The following is a 25,950-nucleotide window of genomic DNA, read 5'->3' as shown; positions in this document are numbered from 1 at the left end:
AATCAACGTAATCTAATGTGAAAAAAGTATGTCATGCATTATAGTATGGTAATTTTCCTTTGAGATGGAAAGTAGAGCACGAAAGAAATGTGCTTTGGGTAACTTGAAAGAAACCAAAAAATGTGCCCTCTGCTCAACTTGAAGCCATATGGTAATTATACAAACAAACAAAAAACTATTGAATGCCTATAGTATTTGCACTTATCCCTTGGGATGAGAAGATATTACAGAAACGTTCACAATACAAACAACCGGATCTAAATACTTAAGACTCTACTTCACAGTCTAGACCATTCTCACAAGTCCATCTGGTAACCGAAAATAGCCTCTTTGGTCTCCATCTGATAACCAGAAACAATCTCATTTCAACTGCATCTTTAGTTCTTTACACGCAATATGCACCTCCTTGGTGGAAGTCACCACCTGAACACTCCAGTCTCACTCATTCCCGTGATGTCTTGTTACCCAAATACTTTAGTAACTGGTAATTAAGATCAATCACTAGTAGCATAAGAAAAGAAGACCAAAACCTGCTGTAGGTTAAACCCAAAGTTTTGAGCTCAAAAGAAAGCAATTTAGAATCATTTTGTCAAACACCTTGGGTGCATAACAATTTGATACTGAATAATATAAGTATATCAACAAGTTCAAACAAGGGATAACAAAGTTTCAGTTCTCCTTTTAAAAGCCAAAAGAAATTGAAGTGAAAGTAATTAACATTCAAAACCTGTTGAGAAACCAAGGAGAAATCGTGAGTACCCAAACCAACACCTGGTTCCATTCCCAGCCTCTTCCATTCCAGAGCTTTCTTCTTCATCTCTTTCCGTTCTTCTGAATCAGCTCACAACTTAATCAAGTCATTAATACAAGTGAAAGGCCAAAAATTCCCTCACCTTGTCCGAGTGAACTGATCGATGTCCCCCCTATCGCCGCTCCAATCGAACTCAAGCAAAATCCCGGTGTAATGGACTGAATTCAAACATATTCGCAATCGATCCCAATCCAAAAGTGTGAATATAGTAAAGCTCATCACCGCACTTCGGGGTATATCCCAGCTTTCACCTTCCTTGAGAAGTTGCTTCTTCAAGCCTTGCTTTCCGATCTCCTTCTCCGTCGCCGGCTTGATGCCCTGGATGCTCCTCGCGGAAGACCTTACAATGTCGCTTTGCTTCTTCCTTACCCAAACCCTTGCCTCCATTTCCACGCCCTCTGCTTGAATCTCGCAGATCTGGAATCAAAAAACATAATCGAAGAGTTACAGAGACGAAATAGAACTGGAATTTGAAAATTTTAAACCTAATTGAAAAGAGATTTGGATAGAGAAAGAGAGCGAACCAAAAATTGGATTTGTCTAAGAGAGACAGAAATGGGGAAGACCTCTGAGACCGACTCTCTTTTTCTTTTCTCCACCACTTTGTTTAACTCAAATTAAGGGAGCGGGAGAAAACTTTATCATGGAGGGAGTTTTTAAGTTTTAGCTCAAATTTTCGCGGCCTCGAAACGAAAAGGACGTAGCAAGCGTCTTTTACCGTGTGATCAAATATTCATGGCGTACTGCTAAAAGGAGAAATATTTATTTTGAAATTGTGCCATAAATAAAACACACGCCGCAAATTCGTATCGTGAAAGCTCTAATTCTTGTAGTGTGATATGTACACATACAATGAAAAATACCAAAAAAACTGCTAGATTCCTACGTTACTCGAATGAGTGTATAGTTCCAAACGGCTCAAATATCGAATTTTTAAAGTCGTTTCAATGACAAAAGATATTTTGGTAAAAGATAAAATTAGGAATCAACTGCCTTGATTGAGGCCGGAATGAAGGTGTACAAGGCCAATCTTTTCACATTGTGCATATTGCTATGCAAGAAATACATGGATAAGATTGAATCCATCATTTTAAATTTTTTATTTATTTCTTAGATCGCACAAAATTTCTATATGCCTACTAAAATTGTCACTTGTTCTTTAGAAATTAATGTATACATTTCAAAATCAAAATGATCAACAAAAAGGAAATTCGTCAAACCAACCGTTGGATGTGATTATCGGAATATTACAAGCACGTGTGTAAAATTCTTAGCCATTGTCGTCATCTTTTCGCACTTGATCCACGTGGTCAACCGATTATACCTTATATTTATTCATTACAATTTTGAAAAACAATTTAATTGAAAGCGAATGTCGGGCTAAAAATTTTTATGCGAGTAGAATCAGTAGATGGAGCTTGGCCATGTGAGAGTGTGGACGCGAACCTCTTGAAAACCGGACTAGTGACAGACACACTATCAATGTTTTGAGAAAAATGATATTTTTGTAATTAGCTTAAATGAGGGTTGACCGCCTTGATCCAGGCTGATATTTTTTTAATATTCTTAGCCATTGTCATTATCATTTCGATCTTGATCCATGTGGTCAACTGAATATATATATATATATATATATATATATATATATATATATATATATATATATATATATATCCCTATATTTATTCATGGCAATTTTAGAAGAAAATTTTAATTGAGAGCGATGCCGGACTAAAAAAATTTACGCGGGTAGATGGAGATTGGCGTAAGTGCGTAGTCATGAAACTCTATAAAACTGGAGTCGTGGCCTAGCCATTATCAGCGTTTTAGGGAAGAACAAAAAAATATATTTGTTACTAGCTTCGAGGGTTGAACGACTTAATCAAGGCTAAAATGATGACCTACAAGGCCAATTTTTTCACACTAAGCATATTACTACGGGTAAGTACAAGGACAAGATCAAATCAACCATTTTTCATTTTTATTTCTCGGATCGAAATAAATTTTGATATGCTTACTAGGATTATCTTCCTTCTTCATTGGTTATATAAAAATGTATATCATTTTTCAATATCAACATGATCGACAAAAAAGAATTGGTCAAACTGACAGTTAGATGTGATGATTGGGATATTATATGCATATGCCAAAAAATTTAGCCATATTCGTCCGATGTATATCATTTTTCAATATCAACATGACCGATGTCATATCAATCACGATTCACGAACCACGTCAATTTTTTAATCTGGTGTATATAACTACATGGTGGATACCTGTTAAGGGTTGAAAACAAAAATTTTCAATTCCGAGTTCGTAGATCACAATAAATACCGATGTGTCTATTAGTGTTGTGTAATTTGTATATTGCATATAAAGTGATGTTGACCTTTCAAAAGTGACAACGCGGTGAAAGATGAATTTAGGCCTCATCATATGGCCCTTGGGCCCTAAGCCCGCCCGACCCTGCCCTTCCATTAGGGCGGGTCGGCCCGACCCTTTCTCAAATAAGGTAGGGTAAGGGTCATGCAAATGAAACCCGGCCCTACCCTATGGCCCGGCCAGATTGAGCCCGAAAGGGCCAAGCCCGGCCCGGCCCGGCCCTAAAATTTATATTTTATTTTTATTATTTTTCTATATTACATATTTACATAAAAAGAAATAAGAAATATGTTATTTTAGAGAATGGGTATTAGATTGAACATTTGAACCTAATTAATTTATGTAAATCTAATTTTTATATCATACACTCCAAAGAGAATGGACACTAATTTTTTTATAAATCTATATTTATATATCATACACTCCAAAGAGCAACCTCTATCAATTCAAAGAAAATGAGAAAATCAACCGTTGGATGTGATTATTACAATAAATTATGCGTGTGGTTACAAATTTAGTCAATTTCACCATAGTTTCCAACCCGATCGGATTGGTCAACCATATTCACTTGTATGTTTTCTTGGTTGACCGATGGCGTGACAACCGCAAAACGTGCTAATTTTTTTACATCACATTTTTAAATATTCCATCAATGGATGTGCGTAGATATAAGATAAAAATTTCAAATTTAATTACAAATATGTTGGTCTATACCAGTTTGCCTCCTAAAGTTGTATAACTTATACATTGCATTTAAATGATTGAGGTTACCCTCCATGAGCAAAATGGGGGACAAAATGGAATTTTTTAAAATGAACCGCTGGATGTTGTTTTCATATGAATATATGTTAGTGGTAGAAATTTCAGCAATTTCCGCCTTCGGTTGGACCTCGATCTACCCGGTCAACTCAATACCCTAAATAGAACATAAAACAAATATGCTCTTAACCGGTCCTTGGCAATTCACTTTTTTCTATCTTTCAGCTCCCACACTCTCATGGGTAGGGGGTCTACTTACGGATGTCAAAATTCTGCAACGTTTGTCCGCGCATGGTGCCGCTCCCCTTAGGGAAGTTTGCTTGTGCAAAGCGTTGACCGCTACGTTGGACTTCACGGCAGATCGGCCTAATTTCTTTACACAATACCTATCAATGTTGTATAAACATATGAGAATTTTCAGATTGGTCGATTTTCATTTCAAAATTTTTGGATCGCACATAATCCTTATATGCCTTGTAATGTAGTATAACTAGTTTATTAGGCTTGTTACCCTCTATGAGCACTGTCAGATTGATCAATTTCCATTTCGAAATTTTTGGCCCGCCCGAATACGCCATAATTTTTTTTTATTTTTTCTATTTTTTAATTACGTTTCTCTTTTTTCTATAATATGCAATTTATCTCTTTCTTTGTAATTGATTTCATAAGTTTTGTTTTCTTTAATTTCTATTTTATTTCTTACACAACACTTAATACTGGGAGATTTATATAGATAGTTAATTGAATATAACCACCTTAAGTAATATTAATAAATGTTATAAGTTACAAGTATTATATGAATATAAAATATGTTCAATAAAAAACAATGAGTCTTTTATCACCAATATATACCATTAAGCCATATTTTGAGAAGAAAAAAATAATGTTTTTTTTTTTGTTAAACAAAATAAGGCCCTTTTTGGCCCATTTCGGCCCAATTTGAGGGCCGGCCCGACCCGGCCCTAAATTTTGTTGACTTTGACTAGGCCCGGCCCGGCCCAACCCTAAGCCCTAAAATTTAGGGTAGGGTCGGCCCTAGCCCGGCCCATGATGACCCTAGATGAATTTGGCGAAACCAACCGTTAGATGAGAATATTAGAATGTTTTATGGTTGTTGTAAAAAATTTAGTCAATTTTGTCTGCGTTTTGACTTCAATCCACTTGGTCAACTATGGTTGACTTTATAACACTATGTTTATATACTAAATTCCATTAAGGGCAACCCCATCGAAATAAATGAAATTGGGAGATGGGACGATTCAAATATCTTATGCCTGTCGTAAAAAAATACAACTAATTTCGTCTTTGTTTCAACTTCGATCCGCTTAGTCAATCGAAGTTACATTTATAACCATTGGTCAAAATATCATTTACTTTTGACTTTGTTTCAACAATGATCCACTCGGTCAACAACAATGTATTCATTATTACAACACTAAAACACAATTTGTAACCATTAACTAATATTATGGTAGTTTTTTTTTATACCATTTCTCATATGGTCTACCTCTGTTATCCATGCACAAAAGCTCGAAGGACTTGATCTTCGAGGTTAATTAATTATTCAAAACCTTTTTTTTTTATCAAATAAAACACTTCTTTTAGAGATAATTATTCTAAAAACCACAATATTAAATTAAAACATTTACCAAGTCAATGTCAACTAAAAGATTTAATTTAAAATTTTATTTGTAAAATATTTTTTTTCCATTTTTTTTGTCTTTTCTTTTGAACTTGCATTATACTTTTGTCTTATGCAGCTTATTATAAATTAGACCAAAAGACAAATAAAAAATATAAAAAAACAAAAGGAACAAGTGACTCGAACCTATACTCCCTTTGGTAATTACCTTGCAACACGTGTTAATTATGCTACTGGGTCACTTGCACCGACGGTGCGTAGAATAATTTTCGCATTAGAATGGACATTTTAACCGCATGCTATTGCCAATTGCCCAAGTCCATGCATATCCATTAGAATGGACATTTTAACCGCATGCTATTGCCAATTGCCCAAGTCCACATGCAACTCTCTCTGATTGGAACTTGGAATCAGCCTTTGTCTGTAGCATGGTTAATCATAATTAAACGAACGAAATTAGGCCTGATATTCGGTAATTACATTCACAAGTAGGTGGTAAATTTTTGTGATCCAATCCAAAAGGATTCAAAGTTGAAATCAATTCCATGGCAATTGGTTGAATCAGATTCTTCTTAGAAAAAGAATCATTGCCTTTGAATGTTAATGTTAAGTCTTGGCAGCAAACCCAATCATTTCCAAAGTAAGTAGTCGATCACTACTTTGTAGCACATTACCAAGTTTTTCCTTGATTTATACCTATTGATCGACAACATTTCAATCTAGCCAATTGTTGTGGAGTTGTACAGCTTAATTAGAAGAGAAATTTAGCAACTACCAAGTTCAATAATAAAATTGAAGGGATGTGTAGCTAGCAAGAACTGGATCTATCAGATAAGCAAAAAAAATAAAAAAGTAATGTCCATGGTTATTAATTATGGGTTTTGGCCACTACCTCGTCATGGTTCTTTCTCAGAGCAACTCCAACAGCTTCCCCATATTTTAGTTTTTCTCTATTTTAGGGAAAAATAAGCTTCTTTTGCTCCAACAGATTCCCTATAACTTTCTCCATTTTAAGGAAAGTGAGGAGAGAGAAAACAAAATTCCCTAAATTTACAGCAATCTCTAAAATTTTAAGGAAGAATTTGGAGATTTTAGAGATCGCTGTAAACTAAGGAGTCTGTTGGAGTTGAAGAAGAAAAATTGCTTAAAGCTTTGACTTTTGCTTCCCTATAATACAAAAATTATAGAGAAGCTGTTGGAGTTGCTCTCATTGCCATAGCAATTGGTTGGATCAGATTACAAGAAGAAAAAGAATCATTGCTTTTGAATGTTAATGTTAAGACTTGCCAGCAAACCAAATCATTTCCAAAGTAGTCAATCCCAAAGCAGATGATTTGCTCAATTGTTCAACTTTCTAAATTACACGTATAAGTTCTGTCTCTATTGCGGACTCCTACAAATTCAAAACCTGACATAGAAGTTTTTTGGGAGCAACTAAAAAACCTGGTAAGTTCTGATCCATAAAGACAAAGTTATAAATTGCAAGTCTAAACACCAACTTATTATCAAACTAATGCAAAAAAGAACAAAGGCACATAGTAGCATATAAAAGTTGAAAATCTGGAAGATAAATAACCAAACCAAAGTAGCTAACATTGTCATAGAACAAAATTGAAAAATTAGACTAGTGATAATTCCCGCAAGACAACAGCTTAGAGGAAAAACACATTGTCCTCCCACATACAATAAGACAGGTAAAGACCAAATCATAATAAACTAAAGCAGTGAATCACTGGGATACACCAAGCCACTTCTGGAAGACGTCAAACTCGGTGTAATCACTGTCGGAGATCATCGTTTGGTACCATGCTTTTCCAGCTGCCTTGATGGTACAAGCTTCCTCCTGTATAAACAGAAATGGGGCAACAATAAGTACACACTATCCAGTTCTTATATGAGAGTTGGACATTAAATAAATAATGAACTGAGTAGGGTATATTTAATTGATCGGAGTAGACAATATCCAGTTCTTAGTTACACGCTAAATAAACAATGAACCGAGGGTATGTTTAATTGATGGAAATCAATATAGAATGAAAGAAACATCTCAGTTGCAAATTAGAACAATGTAAAAATTGAACAAACAGTGCAGTTTTGAAGTAGGCAAACACCAAATAGCAAACACCTAGCGATCAAAAACAGACTACCAACCATACAATCTTGACCTTCATCTACAACTCACAGTCAAAAGGCACCAAGCATAGGCAAAGTAACTTAAACAAGTTGTAAGCATCAACTTACAGGTAGAACACATTGCCTACACTTGTATAAATATGTATATTACAAAACATAGAGTGAACATTTGCAAACATGGTATAAAGGAAATAAATCAAAACACATTTGAAAAAGCAATACTAGCTGAAACAAAAAGCACGTACAATACCAATTAAAGAATCGATCATAACCATTAATATCATCCCAACACAAATAACAAACTAGAGAATCTACCTTTGAAATGGGCTTCCTCTTCCTGTCGAGCTTCTCCTTCTTGGACTTAAGCCTCTGCTCCTCAGCCAACAGCGCCATTCTCTTGGCAGTCTTAGCATACGGGTTAAGCCTGAGCATGGTGTTGAGATTCTTGAGCGGGTTCTTCTTCAGTGGTGCCCTCTTCACCTCCCTCTTGATGGGCCTAACAACAGACTGAACCTCATCGGAGTTGATAATCCTAGCAAGGTCAGCATTGACCATCTTAGCCCTGGGCAGCACATACCCCTTCTTCTTCTCCGAGGGCTTATCAAACGACCCGTAAATCGAGTCCAGCTTCTCAAAAGCACACTTGGTCCAGATAACAAACCGGCCGAGATGGCCACCAGGTGCGAGCTTCAGCAGATTGAGCCTCTCCACATTGATGATATCAACTCCGGGAATGTTCCTGAAGGCATTGACGAGCTTAGCCCCCTCGGTGCCGTAGACAATGAGCGGCCCCTTGCGGTTGATGTACCGGCGGTTCCTCATCTTCCCCTTCCCGGGCCGAATCGAGTGGCTGTCCTTGGCCTTCTCAGCATCATCATAAGCCCCGATCTGCTTCAGCAGCTTGATAGCCGCGGAGGTCTTCTCGACGCCCTCGGCGGTGTCGCTGATGACCAGGGGCAATTCGGGAACATTCTCGATCTTGTGACCCCTGGCGGTGACCAGAGACGGAACCGAGGAAGCGGCGATGGCGGAGACGATGGCGTACCGCTTCTGGTTGACGTTGATCTTGCGGTGCCAGCGGCGCCAGATCTTGGTGGGAGCGAACATGCGGCCGCCGCGGCACATGTTGCCGAAGGCTGCCTGGCCGGCGCGGTGGGTGCCGCCTCCGGGGACACGGGGGATACGGGAGACGGCGCGGCCGGTACCCCAGGACTCGGCGGAGGTCTGGTGGCCGGCCTTCCTGGAGACGGCGTAGGCCTGGCGGCTGTTCTTGGAAATGTTGGAGTGGACGAAGGTGACGATGTCGGGTCGGATCGAGGCCTTCATGACGTCGGGTAAGGCCACGGTGTGGGACTGATCGGTGGCCATGTCTCCTTCGACGGTTTGGACTGAGACCAAGGGACGAATGGCGGCGACGGCGGCCATTTTTGAGAGGAGGAGGTTGGAGGGTTCTGGGGATAGTGAAACTAAAAGTGTGAGCGAGCGAGCTAGGGTTTTGTGTTTATTTATAGTGCTGCCGCTGTAGGGTTTCACTGTTGGGCTTTTATAAATAAACACTTTCTTGGGCCTCTGTTGTAATGTAAGCACCCGTGGCCCAGGTTAATTAGTGAGAAAATAAAGCCCTTGCTTTGTTTACACTATACAGAAAGTAGAGGAGAGGAGAGGAGAGGAGAGGAGAGCAGAGCGCCAGAGCTGAGGGGAGAAGGTGAAGTGCCGCCTCAGGTGAACAAGTCCTTTCAATATTCTCTTCTAATCTCAACTCACCATTCTTTCTTTCTTTCCCTTGTTCCTTTTAATTCTGAAAATCTTGTCCACCTTTGCTTACAATTCTTCAATTGATACTACTAAACAGAATCTCAATTCTTCAAGTAGCTGGGTAGGTATTGTTATTGTTGGGGGGTTCTCAAACCCAGACCCGCCTGGCAATTCCGGTTAACCCCTAGTTACTGCTCCTGTGCTGCTTATCCTATGCAAAGAAATTATAAGATATAAATTTACTGATTGCTAAAACAGCAGTGACTTTATTGTTAGTAATGCTTGTGTATTCTTACATTCCTACATGCTCTTACGTTAACTGTGTTTTTACTCATGTATGGAGGATTTAGTAACCACCGCACGCTATGTCATATGGTCCATTCACGATGAGGTTGTCATACTTGAATTTTCGGAAATGCTACCTGTCGTATGCTCTGATTTTAGATTGGTCTACTTTATTGATATAGGAAATTAGGAAGATCTGATTGTGCCAGAAAATAGAGCTATAACAGTCAATTAATATACAGGTTAAAAAGAGGCAGGTCTAGTTGAAACGACCTGGAAAACAAGAAACCACTTGTTTTATTTTTGGCTCAGTAAAAACAAAAGAGTATCGTGTTGTGGATTTTCCAGGATAAGTTACTAGATGTCAGTTACAGGCTTACAACCCTTGTAAAATATTAGTTGTAGATTAGACATAAGAACTAGAATGGACTGCCGCTGTATTAACCTATATTTGTTTACTTTTATAATTTTTTTTTTCTTACTGCCTGTGCATAATTTTTTTTTTTTTTTTGAAGTCATTCCTTCCCAAGGCCCTTTTCTTATGTTTCGCTCTTCTTTCCTATTCTAACATTTTCATTCACGTTTCTTGTTTACATAGTAAATATAGAAAAGTAATTTAACCATATCATGTTATTTATTTTTATTTCTCTTTGGCAGTCAATTACTTGAACAAGTACAGTTGGGAAGAATGGGTAAGTTCTTTCTTTTTATGTCTCGAAATTTTACTATGATTTGATTGTTTGAGAAAGATGGAGAATCAAACTTATTTTATGCAAATGTCACAGAGAAATCAAGACAAGAAAAGCGAAAAGAAGCTCGGTCGGCCAAAAATGCCAGAAAAAACGAGTCTTGGCTCCAAAGACAGGTATCATGTACCACCAAACATATTCTCACTTTGCTTCAATTTCTTTGACAGTAATTTATTTGTATTTTATGATGTGGGTTCTTAGTTGTACCGGTTTTTCTTTCAATGTTGTGCTGTTTTATTGAAACTCTTTCCCTTTGAAAGCATGGACAATGTGGGTTTTCTGATTGTGTTTGTATGCTGTGATTTTATATATGCAGAAAGCTCAAAAGCTCAAAAGCTCAATATCTACAGAGAAAGCACAAAATTCGTCTGTTCAGAATGTGAAAGACGAAACAGTTACCCAATTGGATGCTAATTCTGAGAGAAGTAGGAATATGAAAAAAACTAGTATGGGAGCGGAAAAAGAAGTTGAAAATACTAAATCAGAGGCTCCAGAACATAATTATCGAAAACCATCAAAGGTGGTGGGAGGAGACAAGGTATCAAAGAGAACCCCAAAAACAAAGTTTGTGAAGTTTCTTGAACTGGATAATACTAGGGCTGAGGAGGATTTGGAACTAGAAAGGAAACTTGCAAAGAAACTCAAAGTGAAGGGTGGAAAATTGAAGGGTGAGGATCTTGGTCTTAACATGTTGTTTGAAGGAATTTCATCTTTTGCTGATTCATTGGGAAACAAAGAAGTGGCATATCCTGAGGCATTGCCTTCTAAAAAATCTGAAAAAACCTCTCCAAGAAAGAAACGGAAGAAGGAAAAGTTATTACCTGATGACTTGAAGGGTGAAGATCCAAAGGATGTCGTCACAGATGGTGCTGAGGTGGAATCTGAAGATTGTCCTTTCAAGTCATCTACAAGGAAGAGACAGAGGAAGAGAAAGTCCTTGGAGGAGACAAAAGTGGTCAACAAGGAAGGTGATATGAACATTGAGGTATCTAAGCCAATGGAGTCATGTGGGACGGATATTGTGTTGGAAAAAGTTCCTGCCAAGACACCTAAAAAATATGTAGCTCCTCACTTAAGATCACGTGCAGGGAATGAGCTTGAAGAGCATGGTCAGATCCGTCGACAATTACGTGGTCTTCTAAATAGGCTCTCGGAATCTAATGTGGAATCTATTACAGGGGACGTGTCAGTTCTCATGCGTTCCATTCCTCGTGGTATTGCCTCTCAGATATTTGGTGAGGAGGTATTAGCCTCATGTGTTCATGGTCCTCGTGGAAATGAACAGTTAAGTTTATTTTACTTGATGGTGATACATCAACTTACTAATGTTTGATACTATAAAATTTAGCAATCATAATTGCATAGACTCAGGATTTTTTTTCTTTTGCATTTTTTTGGTTCAAATAGTATCTGTAATTAACTTGTTTATGCATGTCTGTTTTAAAGGCATGCTGCTGTTTTTGCTGCTTTTGTGGCTGGCATGGCCAGTTCAGTGGGAATCGACTTTGGTGCGAAGCTTTTGGCTTTACTTGCTAAAACTTTTGAGGTGTGCTAATACCGTATTAAATTTAGGTTCCATTGTTTCAGAAAGTTTTTACATCAAGTAATATCTCATTTTTTTCCTCGTGTTTTTAGGATGAATACCACAAAGAGGACAATATTTCCTTGAGAAATCTTACTCTTTTACTCTCTCAATTATGCATATTTGGAGTTTGTTCAAGGTAGGTAAGCTAATTTCTCCTGGATAGTTGGCATATATAATGTGAAGTTGAATAAGTTCGAAAGCATTTGTGCAGAAAGTTTATTTCACATTTTTGTTAGAGAGTGGATCTCTATTTGAGATTATATTTTTGAATCTTACTTTCTACTTGATGGAACTTGCAAAGGCATACTAGTATGTTTCAAAAGGAGTGGTGGATCTTAATGTTATGTATATTTCTAAACCCTTGTTGTCAGACTTGGATCTGCCATCATCATGATACAACCAAAAAAATGCTCCTGAATTTCAGTGAAATAATGATATATGTATATATAAATGTCACACCCTTTCAAATTTTAATTTTGTCTTCAATACATTGTGTTGAAAAAGTCATCAATGGATTGAGGGCATTATGCACAATTTTTATAATAAAGACGAATTAAAAAGATCAAAAGTATGTATATTGACATTTAGGGTGTGTTAATAACAATACCCATATTTGCCGTAATTTATTAATTAAATCCTTTACTTTAGCTAGCTATATTGTTAGAGATTTAATTTTTACTTAGTATCTTCTTTTATCCTATGAGCATATGCTACAACAGCTAGTGTGTAGGATGGAATAAACTCTGTTCTAATTGATTTATTTTTGGTTATGCTTTTCAGTGATTTGATATACGACTTTCTGATTGTTTTGAGCAAGCGGTTAACAGAGATTGATGTCTCCACCATCTTGACAGTTTTGCAATGTAAGCATTTCTGAAGTATAGCATCATGTTAGTGATATAATAAGCTCTGCAGAAGAGATAAAAGATATTGTATCATCCAAAAGCTGCAGATGTAGCACTTCTACTCCTTCACCTCCAACTAGGAGCCCACTCATTCAATTGAACTCCATAGCATTATAAACACATTGCATGTTAAGCTTGCATTGATATATTAATACATATTCATACTTATGATCAAATTATAATTTTTGTAATGTATATGTCTTGTTAATGTACTCTTACTCTCAAACCAATTTGGAAAGTTTCAGACTCATGGACTTGCAAATCATATATAACATGAAATGTCCTTTCTGAATAGGCTGTGGAATGAAAATAAGGGCTGATGATCCTCTTGCAATGAAAAATTTTATTGCAAGTGTTCAGAATAGAGTGAATGAGTTAAAAGTCTCATGTGGAGATGACCAGGAGAAGATCAATGGCAAAAGGGTAAGCTTACATTTCTAGTTTGAATTGTTTAAAAACCTTTGCGTCGAAAGCTGAGAAATCTAATCTGATACCTGTAGATGGAGTTCATGCTTGAAACCATATGTGACATCAAGAACAACAAGAAAAGGCCTAAAGAAGATACTGCACCTCATACGAGGATAAAGAAATGGCTACAAAAGGTGTGTGATTCATACATTTTCTTTTTTCTTGCTTCCTTCTTTTCCTCTTGGCAGCATTGTGCGGAAGGAAGTTTTGGTGCTTCCTTGTATACTGCACGTCATACAAAGGATGAAGAGGCTTCTATCCCAATTAAGTTGTTGAGGGGTTAAACTTATCCACTCTTGGTGATAAATGCTACAAGTAAGTTAAGTATGTGCTAGTTAGTAACTAAGTGCCTGTTTGACATAGCTATAGCAGCAAAGCTGGTACAGGCAACGATTTGTGTTGGTATGGTTATAACAAGTGATAATAGTCATAATACTCTAATACCAAGCAATTGTCTGCTATCTAGGTATAGAAAAGGGTATAGGTGAAACCTAATTAAACTTGCAAGGCTGTTATCTATGTGAAAAATAATTGAAATGATGGTATCTTTCAGCATAAGCTGTTCTTTTCAACTTTCAGCAACTTCCCAAAATTCTTTTCCCAGCTTCATCCTTGGGATTTGAAAAAATCTCTTTCAAGTGTAGCCAAATACCTTAAAGAAACATACAAAAAGCCTTTTGCTCCAAAAGCTGTGAAACAAGCAGCAAATTAACTAGTCTGGAGGTATAATTCAGTGTGCTTAGTTTATTAGGATTCTATTGTCTAGTTGCTGGTTATGATTTTTCAGACACATATGTTTATTATTTTTCACAACCAATCCATTTTTTGAAACAAACATCAAAACTTTAATCTTTTACTCTGTTGTCTGGTTTTCATTGTCTGTATGTTTCTTGATGATTTATTTTCAGTTATGTGTAGAAGACATTTTAATAAGAGGACTCAATTGGAGCAAACTTCTTGATCCTAATAAGAAGGGCCAGTGGTGGTTATCTGGGGATATTGCTTCAACAGTAGACAATGTCGAAGAGGTAGCCAACACAATAGACAAAGAGGTTCTTGAAGCCCAGAAACTTTTGCAGCTCGCTGCTGCACAGAGAATGAACACAGATGCTAGAAAGGCAATTTTTTGTATAATTATGAGTGGGGAGGATTACATTGATGCATTTGAAAAGCTTTTGAGATTGGATTTACATGGAAAGCAGGTAGGTGCCACCTGATTTCATTATAATATAGCTTTTTTTTTTTTTTTTTTTCCCCTGGCATTGTCTCTTCTCAATAACTTATTTCTCTTTGTTCTATGTACAGGACAGAGAGATAATGCGAGTTCTTGTGGAGTGCTGTCTGCAGGAGAAAGTGTTTAACAAGTATTACACAATTCTGGCTTCCAAATTGTGTGAGCATGACAAGAATCACAAGTTCACATTACAGGTATTCATTTCTCACCATTTGAGTATTAAGATGGTGACTGATGAGGAATTTGGAATAAATAAAAGGAATTCACAGGCGTTTTTTTTTTTCTTTTTCTTTTTATTAAGAGGAAGTTTACAGGCACCGACTTATAAAATGGAATCGGAAACATATTTCCATCTTCAATGCAACATATTTTCTGAGTCCATTTTACAGGCATCTTTTTTCTGAACCCTATCTGCTATTGTCTTCTTCAACAGTTTTGCCTTTGGGACCACTTCAAACAGCTGGACTCAATGCAGCTTAGTAGGTCAATGCACCTAGCCAAATTTGTTGCAGAGATGATAGCCTCTTTCACCCTCTCCCTCGCCGTACTGAAGACGGTAGATCTAGCTGACATCAAGCAACTAACTGCAAAACGGACAATGCATTTCCGGATGTTATTTGAGGCCATCTTTGAGTATCCAGACAGCCTGATATGGAATATATTCACGCGTGTAGCCGTCACCCCGGAGCTTGAAAGTCTTCGACATGGGATTGAATTTTTTATCAAGTATATTGTGGAAACCAATAAATCCCTCGGTGAAAAGTTTAAGCTTGCAAGGAAAGCCCTGAATAATGCTGAAGGGGTTCTCATGTGAGGCCATTTTTGACACTCTTTGCTCCATCAACTATTGTGGTTCATGTTTTGTAGGACTACTTACCAACCTACAAGATGGGGTGCACTTAACTTTTTCCTGTTCCATTCAAGTAGTCTTATATATGAATGAGCAAATCAGATAAAGAAGAATATATCATTGTTTTATTTTTTCTTTTTTCTTTTTTTGACACAGGAATATATCATTGTTTATGTACACTTGGCCTATTCTATTGCTTGTTTTAACAGTGAAGTATGGGATAAACTATAAACCAAGCTGCAGTAAAATTGGCTTGCTTTACCAGATAGAGCAAAGTAAACTCATGTGTTAACTGTGTAGGGCAATCATGTAATAATTTAGCTTTGAGAATTTGAACATGTATATTTTTGATGAAGTTTTGACGTTTGGTACATGAAGAGGAAATCAATGGCTGTAATTTTTTTTGGGTCTTTTATCATGTACTTAATTTATAAATTAATTATTTTTATTGAATGATAATTTGTTAATGTTAAAGACACAAAACACTAGAAAGAAACAAGGTTTGACAAGCGTCACACCTTTCGATATCTTTATAAAAATCGCAGAAAGCACCAAGAGAGTAATGACTGTAAAATACAATCCAACGGCAACGGGTGCCTTCTTGTATAGAGCACTAATCAATGAACTACTTATAAGTTTCCGTTTGGTAAGCACCTGCTTTTCCCAGAAGCCAGCAACCGGGATGCTTTTGTAGCGGCATAGTTTAATGAAATTTTCGAAATACCGGGTCTCTCTTCCTTTCAGCAATTACACCATAAAACCCTTCTCTGCACGCAGTGAACACAAACCGACGGCCATCTCCTCTCCTCCTCTCATAGTTATACCAGTACCTTGAATTTGTCGATCAAGGTACTGGTATAACTGATCTTTACCTAGAAATTTTGGCTTTGGCTTTGGCTTAGAAAAGGAAATACTTTGCTTAGTTTTTTCGTTCGTTTGTTAAGTTTTCCTCTGGTATAAGTCTAATGTCAGTTTCTTATTATGATTATGAAATGGTCATATTCATGTTAGGGCAGCATAAGAAACTATTACCTATGTAGAAAGGAAAAAACAGACATGGTCAAGGCACTGATCATCTTTATGCGTTGTATTTTTTGCTTGGATAAACAGGTAGTCTCCTAGTTCATTTTTGAGTGCAGAAGCATGGTGTATTTGAAACCGACCTGGTTCTAACCAAGGATTCAAAGTTTGGATCTTTGTGTAGGTTGAGTTACTTGATGACATTGCTTGTTTGTGCTGTCATATGGCCTTTATTTCGTGTATGAGTGAACAAATCTAATACCGTAAAATGAGCGAACAAATCAAATATGGCCTTTATGTCAGTTTTGGCTGTTAGGCTGGCTTTGCATGTTATTTTCCTATATAAACAGATTCAGACAGGGCTGCGGTCCATTTAATTATGCAGTGGACTATCTAGTAGCATTTTAGAATGTTTGATAATGTGTTAACTAGGGGCATCTTGTTCAATCTTCTGCAACCTTTTTCTTGTCCCATTCTTTAGCATTCACATTTGTAGGAAAGGCTCTCGCAGATAAAAAGATTAGTGAATTGTGAACAACCAAAATGTGTTCTTATATGTAATTGTTGCAGGTTGGCATTTAGTTTTGCTGATTTACGATTGATATGTTTGCATTCATTTTTCTTCCATAGGTACTAAAGCTTGGGCTACTTTTGATAGTGAAGACAGTTCCATTTTGCTGATCAACCAAGAAGCTTCTCCCATAACTGAAATAGGCGTCATTCTAAGGTAAAATTGCTGCTTTATCCATACCGCACTGTTTACAGTTAGTTCCCAGAATTGTTTATATTAATGTAATTGTTATGTTTGCAATTGCTATGTGCATGGACATTTGTAATTGTCCATGTAGTTATATGCCATTGTTATAATTATCATAATTGTATACTACTTCTCAATGCTAGATGGCAAAAGAATCAGCCGTTTGGAATGAGGGTTTAGTAGATCTTTTTTGTGACCTATGTATGAAGGAGGTGGATAATGATAATCGTCCACACACTCATTTTAATCCGGAGGGATGGGCGAATATAATCAGTAATTTTTCTAAAGAAACGGGAAAGGAATATACCAAAAAACAACTGAAAAATAAATGGGATTCCCTTAAAGAACATTGGAAATTATGGAAAGAATTGAAGGGGAAAGAGACCGGTCTTGGGTGGGATCACAAGAAACGGACTATTGATGCATCCGAGGAGTGGTGGCATGGCAAACTTGAGGTTTGTAAATCTGTTTCTTTATTTTCTTTCACAATTTATTGCATTTCCTTATTGTCTTAAACATGTTATGGAAAAGGTGATAATTTTTTTTTTTTTTTTTTCAGAAAAACAAGGAATATGCAAAGTTCAGGAAAAAGGGGATTACACCTGAGTTTGAAGTCAAGTTGGATAAGATGTTCATGGGTATTGCAGCCACCGGTGTGCATGCATATGCACCATCTTCTTCACTACCCATTCCTAGAAGTCCAGAGCAAGCTGGCAACCGTGAAGGTAGTGGTGACTCTGAGGACAATGATCAACCCAAAACCACTCTGCCTAAAAGAAAAAGAAATGAGAGAGCTGAGAAAGGTAAAGGAGAAATACCAAAAAAGGAAAAGGTGGGAGGTGCTGCTCATTTGGCTAAACAAATTGACCGAATGTGTGAGTCAATTGAGAGTAGAAGTACAACAACTTCAATGATCAATACAAGTGTGCAGGAAGGTGGAGGGACTAGTATTAAGGAAGTGATGAAGGATGTCACTTCATTGCCTGGAGCTGAGCAGGGTAGTAGGTTGTGGTTTTTTGCCACCCGGTTGTTTTTAAGTTCAGAGAAGAGAGAGATGTATTGCACCATGGAAGATGTTGGAGTGGCTGAAATTTGAGATGAATGAAAAATAGAATTAGGTTATGTTTGAGATTTTATGTTTGTGTTTCTTTCAGCATGGTTTTATTACGAGAATTTGAAGTTTACCTTATGTTTTTCAGCATGTGGATATTCATTGGATATTTTTATTATCTAAACCTTATGATACTACTTATGGATTATTGTCTTATATATAACTTAATGTATAGTCTTATATATACTTTACAAATTATGATCGTTACTTTTTGTTATATGATTTGTTTACATTTATAACATTTAGCAGGTTGTCATTTAAATTTGCAGGTCTATGATTGAGATATGAACAATTCGGGAGTAGATGAAGTTGAAGAGGAGATATTCTTATGAAGTGTACAACTTAATGCGCTGCTCATCCAACATTATTATATGAAGGGAAATTTTTAAGAACAATACATGAACTTAAGGCCACTCCGAATTAAGGTGGCTAACATTTATATAACCCAACATAAGTACATGAGCTTTGAAACCCGACCCACATTTCATACATGCCGTTATCTTCTCCGTTAACACCTATGCCATTATTTATTTTTCAAGGGGTAATATAGTATTTTTATCTCTCTCATTCCCTTCTCTCTCTCTCTCTCTCTCTCTCTCTCTCTCTCATTCCTTCGCTCAATCAGAGCGAGTGAACTATCACTCCGCTGCAGCCTTGGCTCGGGTCTGGATATTAGCGTGCTCCTCTTGCTCCGCCTCAACCTTGGGCTCTGCGAAATCGGTGAGTTGTCGAGGAACATCGCGTCGGCCAGAAAATGGATGACTATGAGGAGATTGGGTTAAGGTCTGGATCTCCTCGATGAATCTGGAGTCGCATTAAGGGAAAAAATTGAGTCTTGGCCTGGGACCCAGACTCGAATCATGCTGCTGCATGTAGCAGCAGTAGGAGGAGGCCATGGAAGCCATCTGAGAAGAGCTAATCCTTTATTTCAGAAAGAGGGTTAAATTGGGTGAAGAGGTAGACATTTTGGTTAGAATTGATTGTTTATCAATAATTAATGAAATCAAAGGAATTGATTTAATCAACAATCAATAGACTCTGCTTTATTTTCTTTTTTGCTCTTCTGGGTTTGGTTTCAAGTCAGAGGAGAGGCTAAAGGCGTTCAAGTTTTCAACTGGGTACTGCGATACTGGTGGCAATGGTGGAGGAGGGGTGTAGAGATAAATTTTGGGTGTCCACAGTAATCAGTGGTGTTGCATTCACAAGATTTTATTTATTTATTTTTTTTGTCCTTCATCATACTTGAAGAGACAGATTTACCCTTCAAAATATGCCAAGTTTCATACCCACTAACGGTTTTAGTGACAGCGTGTACACAAAGTAGGTCGGGTTTCAAAGCTCATGTACTTATGTTGGGTTATATAAATGTTGGCCACCTTAATTCGGAGTGGCCTTAAGTTCATGTACTGTTCTTAAAAATTTCCCTTATATGAACTATGTTCATAAAACTCATTGCATGACATCTTCGCAAACAGGTAATAAGTGGATAATGAAAGTATTACGAGGGAATGAAAGTCGGTGTTACAATGCCTTTAGAATGCAAAAGGAAGTATTTTATGCAAATTTGGAAGTCAAATTTGGGGTGTTGGGTTCAAACAGGGATGTGGAAATAGGTCAGTAGCAGAACGATTTCAACATTCTGATGAAACCGTTGGTAGATATTTTGGAGAAGCGCTAGATCTTTTGTGTAAACTAGGTAAAGAAATAATCAAGCCGTCGGATCCTGAATTTAATGGGGTTGCACCGGAGATAATGAGAGATAAGAGATACATACCGCATTTTAAGGTATTTATGATATGTTACTTATAAATTATCAATTTCCTTAATTACTTATATTCATTGAGAAATAACATCATTATTTTCAGGATTGCACTGGGGCTATTGATGGAGTGCATATTCCCGCTTCAATAGCTCCTCAAAATCAAATACCGTACATTGGTAGAAAAGGAATACCAACACAAAACGTTATGGCGGTATGTAATTTTGATATGCAATTTATCTTTGCATGTGCGGGTTGGGAAGGGTCTGCTCATGATACAAGAGTGTTTCTATCGGTTCTTCGAAATCCCGATATGAATTTTCCTAAACCTCCACCGGGTAATAAATTTAAGTATGGTTATTTTTTTGTAAAATCTTTAATGCTATGAATGAAGTTTTGTCAAATTTTTAATATTTTTTTATGTGATAGGAAAATATTATGTTGTAGATTCGGGATACCCTCAAATGAATGGGTTTTTGGGACCTTACAAAGGTCAAAGACAACATTTTCAAGAATATCGTAGGCAAGAACTAAGAAATGAATAAGAGGTATTTAACCAATCACACTCCTCTTAGAAGTGTTATAGAACGCACATTTGGAGTTTGAAAAAAAAAAAAGAAGATTTTAAAGGACATGCAAGCTTTTCATTTGAGAAGCAAGTGAAGATTGTCATTGCCACCATGACACTTCATAATTATATACAGAGACATGCACATCGTGATAGACATTTTGTCCACAGTGAAGAAAGAGAAGGTGATGGATCAAGTGGTGGGATAGAGATGGATGATGATGTAGAAGAAGAATATCACGGTCATGGTGCACAAGAAATGGAAACAATAAGAAATAGCATTACTCAAAGTTTGATGAATGCGCGTAATGATGGACGTTTGAATATGATATGATTTTTTTGTGGTTACTTGATGCTAATCAGAAACCAACTGTTATTAATGTTACTAAGATATTTGTACAAGTTATTTTATTCATTATCCAATATTAATCATATGGTCACCATGATTTATAAAAATTGAAAGTTAACAAAAATTTATAAGGACATAATAAAGATTAAAAATGATAACAAGAGCATTTGAATCACATTGTATTATCAAACAATCAAGGTAAAATAATCTTTCATTTCCAAATTGGTCATTCCATAAACAAAAAACACAAGCCAGTTTTGAGTTCACCAAACACTTTGCCATTGCTTTTGCCACTAACAGTACTTATAAAAAGCCAGTTTACCAAACACTCAGCTGCTTATTCTCATAAATAAGCAGAAGCCAGCTTTTTTTAAAAGCACAACCATACCAAACACACCCCATACCTATGGCTACTGTGCGAAGAAGATGGAACCTGGGCTTGGATTGGGCCGGATTGCTGGGCTTTGAGTTCGAACCTTCCTTTGGATTGCCCTCTTGGGCTTGGTGATTTAGGTCGGGGTGTTAGCCCTTGGCCTATGGTATGTTATTAGCTTAGTTTATTGTCAATAATTCTTTGATTTTTTTAGGGAGCTATGCACTTTTTTGTGCACTCTATGTGTTTTTAGCGAATCTTCTGAAGTAGTACTAAATGAGGATTCAAACTATTTTATAATCAATGAGTGAACCTATTTCTATGTATCACTGTGGGTACTACCACATCTTATTGTCTATCTATAGATAACAGCGGAAAGGTATATAATAGTTATTATGGCTTGAGATGAATGAAATTGAAGCATGGTTTGGGATTGATTAAAAAAATAAATAAATTAATTAATTAATTAAAAAAAAAAAACAAACCCTTGTACACTTAGGCATCATTTTGTTCACAGATTTGAAAGCATGGAAAAGGAAACTCATTCTTTTCAATGTTTGGTAGCAAAAGGATAGGAACAAGTTTTTCAGAGGAAAGAAAATAATGGGAGAAAGTAATTGACAGGACCTGCCCCGAATTTCACCCTGAAATCCGAGGTGGCCCTGTGGGGCCCACCTTAGGAATAACTCTACCAAAAATTTGGCAGAGTCACCCCTAAAATGGACTACCCAAAACCTGTAGAATTACAATCACACTTCTAACAAATCATCCATAATCTCCTGGAGCCACCCTGCTCCCCAAAACCCAACAACTTCACAATAAGTAACTGAAATCCGAAAATAACATATTCTTAATTACACCAAAGTAACTTCCAACCTTTACATTATTTATCCCCCACAGGTTATCAGAGCAATCTAAAAGAGGAAGAAGAAAATAACAATACAGGTAGGTTCAACAGTTAACCTACAATGAAAACAACAGCAGCAGATGCTATGCCCCGAATCCTACTATGCCGAACCAGCTACTCTGCAGACTGGGCATTTGAAACCGAAGGGCCCAGGGGAAAAGCACATAAAACGTTAGCGTGAGTGGACAAAATAAATAAATAAATAATTGTAAAGAAAAGTGGGTTTTGTGCTTTTCCACATTTATTCCTTTTAAAAACCCGATGCATGCAACATTTAAGAAAAACACATTTATCAACAAATCCAAGATTCTCGTAAAAACATTATATGGGGTTTTCGGGATTTAAGTAAACTATCAACAAATCCCTAGGTTGTCGATTCGGCCTCTACACTTCAAATCGTGGTTCGAGGCTAGGGGCAAAATGATCTCCGTGGAAAACCCAAGCTTCGACGGCAAGATGGTGACCGGAGGTGGCCGGAATCGCCGGAAATCGGCAAAAACCACAAGTTGCTACAGTAACCTTCCCAGCTCAAAATCGAGCTCCTCCGGCCAAATTTCTGCAAAACACCACCACATATGCAACAAGGGGAAGGAGACGAGCTTGGGGATGCCCGGATTTCGTCGTGGGTCGGCCGGAGGGGGAAGAAATCGAAGGAAGAAGAACGGGCCGAAGGGAAGGAAGAGGAGAGAGTTACCGAGCTAGCTAGGTAGAATTTCCGAAAATGGAAATCTACCAACAGTAACTTCCATATATATATTAATTACTATGAACAGTAACTTTTACATTTTCGGCCATAACTTTCACATACTAAGTCCAATTTTTACGCACCACATATGCACGCGCTCGGTTTAACATTCTCTACAACTTTCGTGAAGAAACTTTTCTCAAATTCTGACCCGAACAAAAAGTCAACTTTTAGGGCCACTAAAAGTGCTGAAACGACAGTCAAAGTGAAAGTAGTTGTCGTTTACCGTCCAAATGACCAGTAAACGGGTGAATTTGGGTTCGGGACGTAACAGTAATTCCTCCCATCCCTAGAGGATTCATTTTTTCCTCACTCTTCCCTCTCATTTTATTACTCACTTTGCATTATGTATTGTTTTAATTACAAATTTCCTAACAATTTTCCCAACAACATCCCAAATACTGGATTACAAAATTCATGAAAATCTTACATTCAACAACATTTTCATGCCTATATTTTTATTTTTGAAAATAAAAATAGGATAATAAAGCGTTCAGCGACCTATTTCTCAAAATGTAAAAAATACAAATAGACAATATGTTCAATTTTTTCTCAGAGATACTAAAAACAATAATTCAACGTATTCACTTTTTTCTTCTCTCAATTTAGAAAATATGGAGAATGTTTTTTTCGCACTAAACTATCAGATGCATTTTCAAATTTGAAAAATACAATCTCCTTTTCTCATTTTTGTTTTTAAAAATCGATTTTAGAAAATCATTTTTGAAAACATTAGCGAATTAGGTAAAAAATTCATATCCCATGGTAAAGACAAAAGAAAAACTTTCTTTTTCATAAACCAAACGAGGCCTTAAGTCTTAAACTTAATCCTGATAGGAAACAACTCGAATCCTGATGGAAATTGGAAACAAAACAAGCAATCCAAATGACGAAAAAAGTCAAGCTAGAATCACAAAAGTCAACCTACTGCGTAGGGTTAGCAAATTGCTATATTAACTTTGCATATAGCAATCAAACCGTGTAATTCTAGCGAACAAAATGTAATATCCAAAATATTTATATTCAAATAATAAGGCCAACCGATGTTTCAAACCAAAATTTAAAAGATTAAGCTAAAAGTGTTCCAAATTAGAACTATTAAAAATAAGATAAAGCAACTCCAACAAATTAGCTAAAGCAAAGTTAAATATAACTTTGGGGTCTATTGTTGGGGCTAAAAATGGCCTATAATAATCAATGCTACCATTTGTATGTAGAGAGTGATTCTGAAATCCTTGTTAACATGGTAAAGAATGGAGTAGTTGAATTGCATCCACTAAAGACTATCCTCAGCTGTTGCTCATCCTTGCAGCAAAAGTTCCTGAGCTTTGATATTAGACATATCTATAGAGAAGTGAATGCAGTTGATACCTATCTAAAGATGAGTTGCAGGCTGAAGTTGGGGTGCATGTCATGATCATCCTCCTCCACAAGTCATTACCTCTCTTCTTGATGATTTGTGTGAATTTCCTAGAGTTAGGATTGTGAATTCTGAAGTTTAGTTTTTTCTTTCTTTTTGGGCCTCTTGGCTCCCATTTATCCAAAAAAAAAGAGAAGAAGTTAAATATAACTTTTAGTAAAATGGGTAGCTATATTTAACTTGGAATTTTGAATAGTTATATTTCTATCTCTTATTTTCTTTTCTCTTTATCTAGACAACACTTTGTGCTTTGATAAAACATTTGAAATAACTTGTATTGCTAGAGCAAATTTGATAAACCGATAGCTATATTTCACTATTATTATTATTATTATTATTATTTTGAAAGGGGGCTGGTGCGGCTGCCCTCAAGCATTGATTAATGAAACTGCAGAATACAAGGGGGACATAGAGCCTAAACCCCAAATTACAATAAACATCGGAAGAACATCCTGAAATAATACCAGAAGTCTCCACAAAATCTATGTATTCTAGCAAGCCCCAATTAGCAAAGAGTGCACGATTGGCTACTCTATTTGCTTTGACAAAGCGGTGACATACCGGAAAGATAACTCTATCACGAAGAAACATCATTACAAATAATACAGCTTTCCCACTATGTTGCCGCACTGAAACAAATCCGGCGACAAGTCGTTTCATCCTGCCACTAGGAGGTTGCGACCATTTGACCAAACAAACAGTTCATCACTATTATATATCTAACCTAAAATATAGCTTACTTTGTTGAAAATACTCAAAAGATGTTCTACACCAAAAGTTAAATTATTAAAGCCGGAATGGTCAACAAAAAGGAGAGATTTACTTTTCTTTGATGAGGTAATTGTATTTTTTTTTTTTGGAGTTAATTACATATAAATGCATCTTTGAATGTTTTTTTAGCCATAAGGCCAGCAATTAATTTTTTCCCTCATAAGGTCACTAGATTTAAAATGGTGTTATATTTTGGAAACCAACATATTTACATAAATGCCACTAGAATAAAAAGTCAACAACCATTCTCTCTCTCCTCTCTGGCAAGGTCTCCGGTCAACTCCGGCCGACTCCGGCCAACTTCTGGCAAACTCCGGCGACCACAAAATCTACTGTCACTAACATCAAAAGCTACTGTGGCTAGCAACAAAAGCTACTCTGATGAGATTTCCGACAACCTCCGACGAGGTCACGAAAGCTACTGTCACTAGCAACAAAAGCTATTGTCACCAACAAAAACTACACTCCCCAAAACCAAAAGCTACTATCCCCACCAACAAAAGCTACTGTCGCCAATACTAAAAGCTACTCTCACAAACAACAAATGCTACTGTAACAAATACCAGAAATGTACTCTCATCAGTAACAAAAGCTACTCTCACCATCACCAAA

The 25,950-nt window shown here is 36.8% G+C and overlaps 3 protein-coding genes and 1 long non-coding RNA gene across 4 annotated transcripts; 2 read left to right on the top strand and 2 right to left on the bottom strand.

Moving 5' to 3' along the window:
- Positions 1-166: 166 nt before the first annotated feature.
- On the bottom strand, positions 167-1,491 carry LOC133740407 (uncharacterized). Its single transcript, XR_009861206.1, has 2 exons — positions 1,336-1,491; positions 167-1,228 (listed from the first exon to the last, which is right to left on the bottom strand). It is a non-coding gene; the product is annotated as an uncharacterized LOC133740407 (long non-coding RNA).
- A 5,649-nt stretch (positions 1,492-7,140) lies between these two features.
- On the bottom strand, positions 7,141-9,211 carry LOC133740731 (large ribosomal subunit protein uL4). Its single transcript, XM_062168675.1, has 2 exons — positions 8,043-9,211; positions 7,141-7,437 (listed from the first exon to the last, which is right to left on the bottom strand). The coding sequence occupies exons 1-2, from the start codon at positions 9,150-9,152 to the stop codon at positions 7,324-7,326; spliced, it is 1,224 nt and encodes a 407-aa protein (XP_062024659.1). The 5' UTR covers positions 9,153-9,211; the 3' UTR covers positions 7,141-7,323.
- A 116-nt stretch (positions 9,212-9,327) lies between these two features.
- LOC133740730 (uncharacterized) lies at positions 9,328-15,790 on the top strand. Its single transcript, XM_062168673.1, has 12 exons — positions 9,328-9,449; positions 10,425-10,459; positions 10,553-10,632; positions 10,833-11,800; positions 11,963-12,062; positions 12,152-12,237; positions 12,882-12,964; positions 13,302-13,429; positions 13,507-13,608; positions 14,383-14,676; positions 14,780-14,902; positions 15,142-15,790. The coding sequence occupies exons 2-12, from the start codon at positions 10,456-10,458 to the stop codon at positions 15,520-15,522; spliced, it is 2,349 nt and encodes a 782-aa protein (XP_062024657.1). The 5' UTR covers positions 9,328-9,449; positions 10,425-10,455; the 3' UTR covers positions 15,523-15,790.
- A 646-nt stretch (positions 15,791-16,436) lies between these two features.
- On the top strand, positions 16,437-18,587 carry LOC133739503 (L10-interacting MYB domain-containing protein-like). The gene is made up of 3 exons (XM_062167283.1): positions 16,437-17,305; positions 17,479-17,790; positions 17,895-18,587. Exons 2-3 carry the CDS (start codon positions 17,479-17,481, stop codon positions 18,429-18,431), a joined length of 849 nt encoding a protein of 282 aa, XP_062023267.1. The 5' UTR covers positions 16,437-17,305; the 3' UTR covers positions 18,432-18,587.
- Positions 18,588-25,950: the final 7,363 nt, after the last annotated feature.

The sequence above is a fragment of the Rosa rugosa genome, chromosome 3 (assembly GCF_958449725.1).
Source record: "Rosa rugosa chromosome 3, drRosRugo1.1, whole genome shotgun sequence".
Lineage (NCBI taxonomy): Eukaryota > Viridiplantae > Streptophyta > Magnoliopsida > Rosales > Rosaceae > Rosa > Rosa rugosa.
Note: the sequence above shows the minus strand (reverse complement) of the source record. Positions and strands in the feature narration are given on the sequence as shown.

Excerpts from the sequence above, each read along its gene's own strand:
- LOC133740731 (XM_062168675.1), bottom strand. The coding sequence starts at position 9,152 with ATGGCCGCCGTCGCCGCCATTCGTCCCTTGGTCTCAGTCCAAACCGTC. Across the intron at positions 7,438-8,042 it reads AGAGGAAGCCCATTTCAAAG|GAGGAAGCTTGTACCATCAA; the intron begins GTAGATTCTCTA and ends CTGTTTATACAG.
- LOC133740730 (XM_062168673.1), top strand. Across the intron at positions 12,238-12,881 it reads ATATTTGGAGTTTGTTCAAG|TGATTTGATATACGACTTTC; the intron begins GTAGGTAAGCTA and ends TATGCTTTTCAG. Across the intron at positions 14,677-14,779 it reads TGGATTTACATGGAAAGCAG|GACAGAGAGATAATGCGAGT; the intron begins GTAGGTGCCACC and ends TTCTATGTACAG.
- LOC133739503 (XM_062167283.1), top strand. The coding sequence starts at position 17,479 with ATGGCAAAAGAATCAGCCGTTTGGAATGAGGGTTTAGTAGATCTTTTT. Across the intron at positions 17,791-17,894 it reads GGTGGCATGGCAAACTTGAG|AAAAACAAGGAATATGCAAA; the intron begins GTTTGTAAATCT and ends TTTTTTTTTCAG.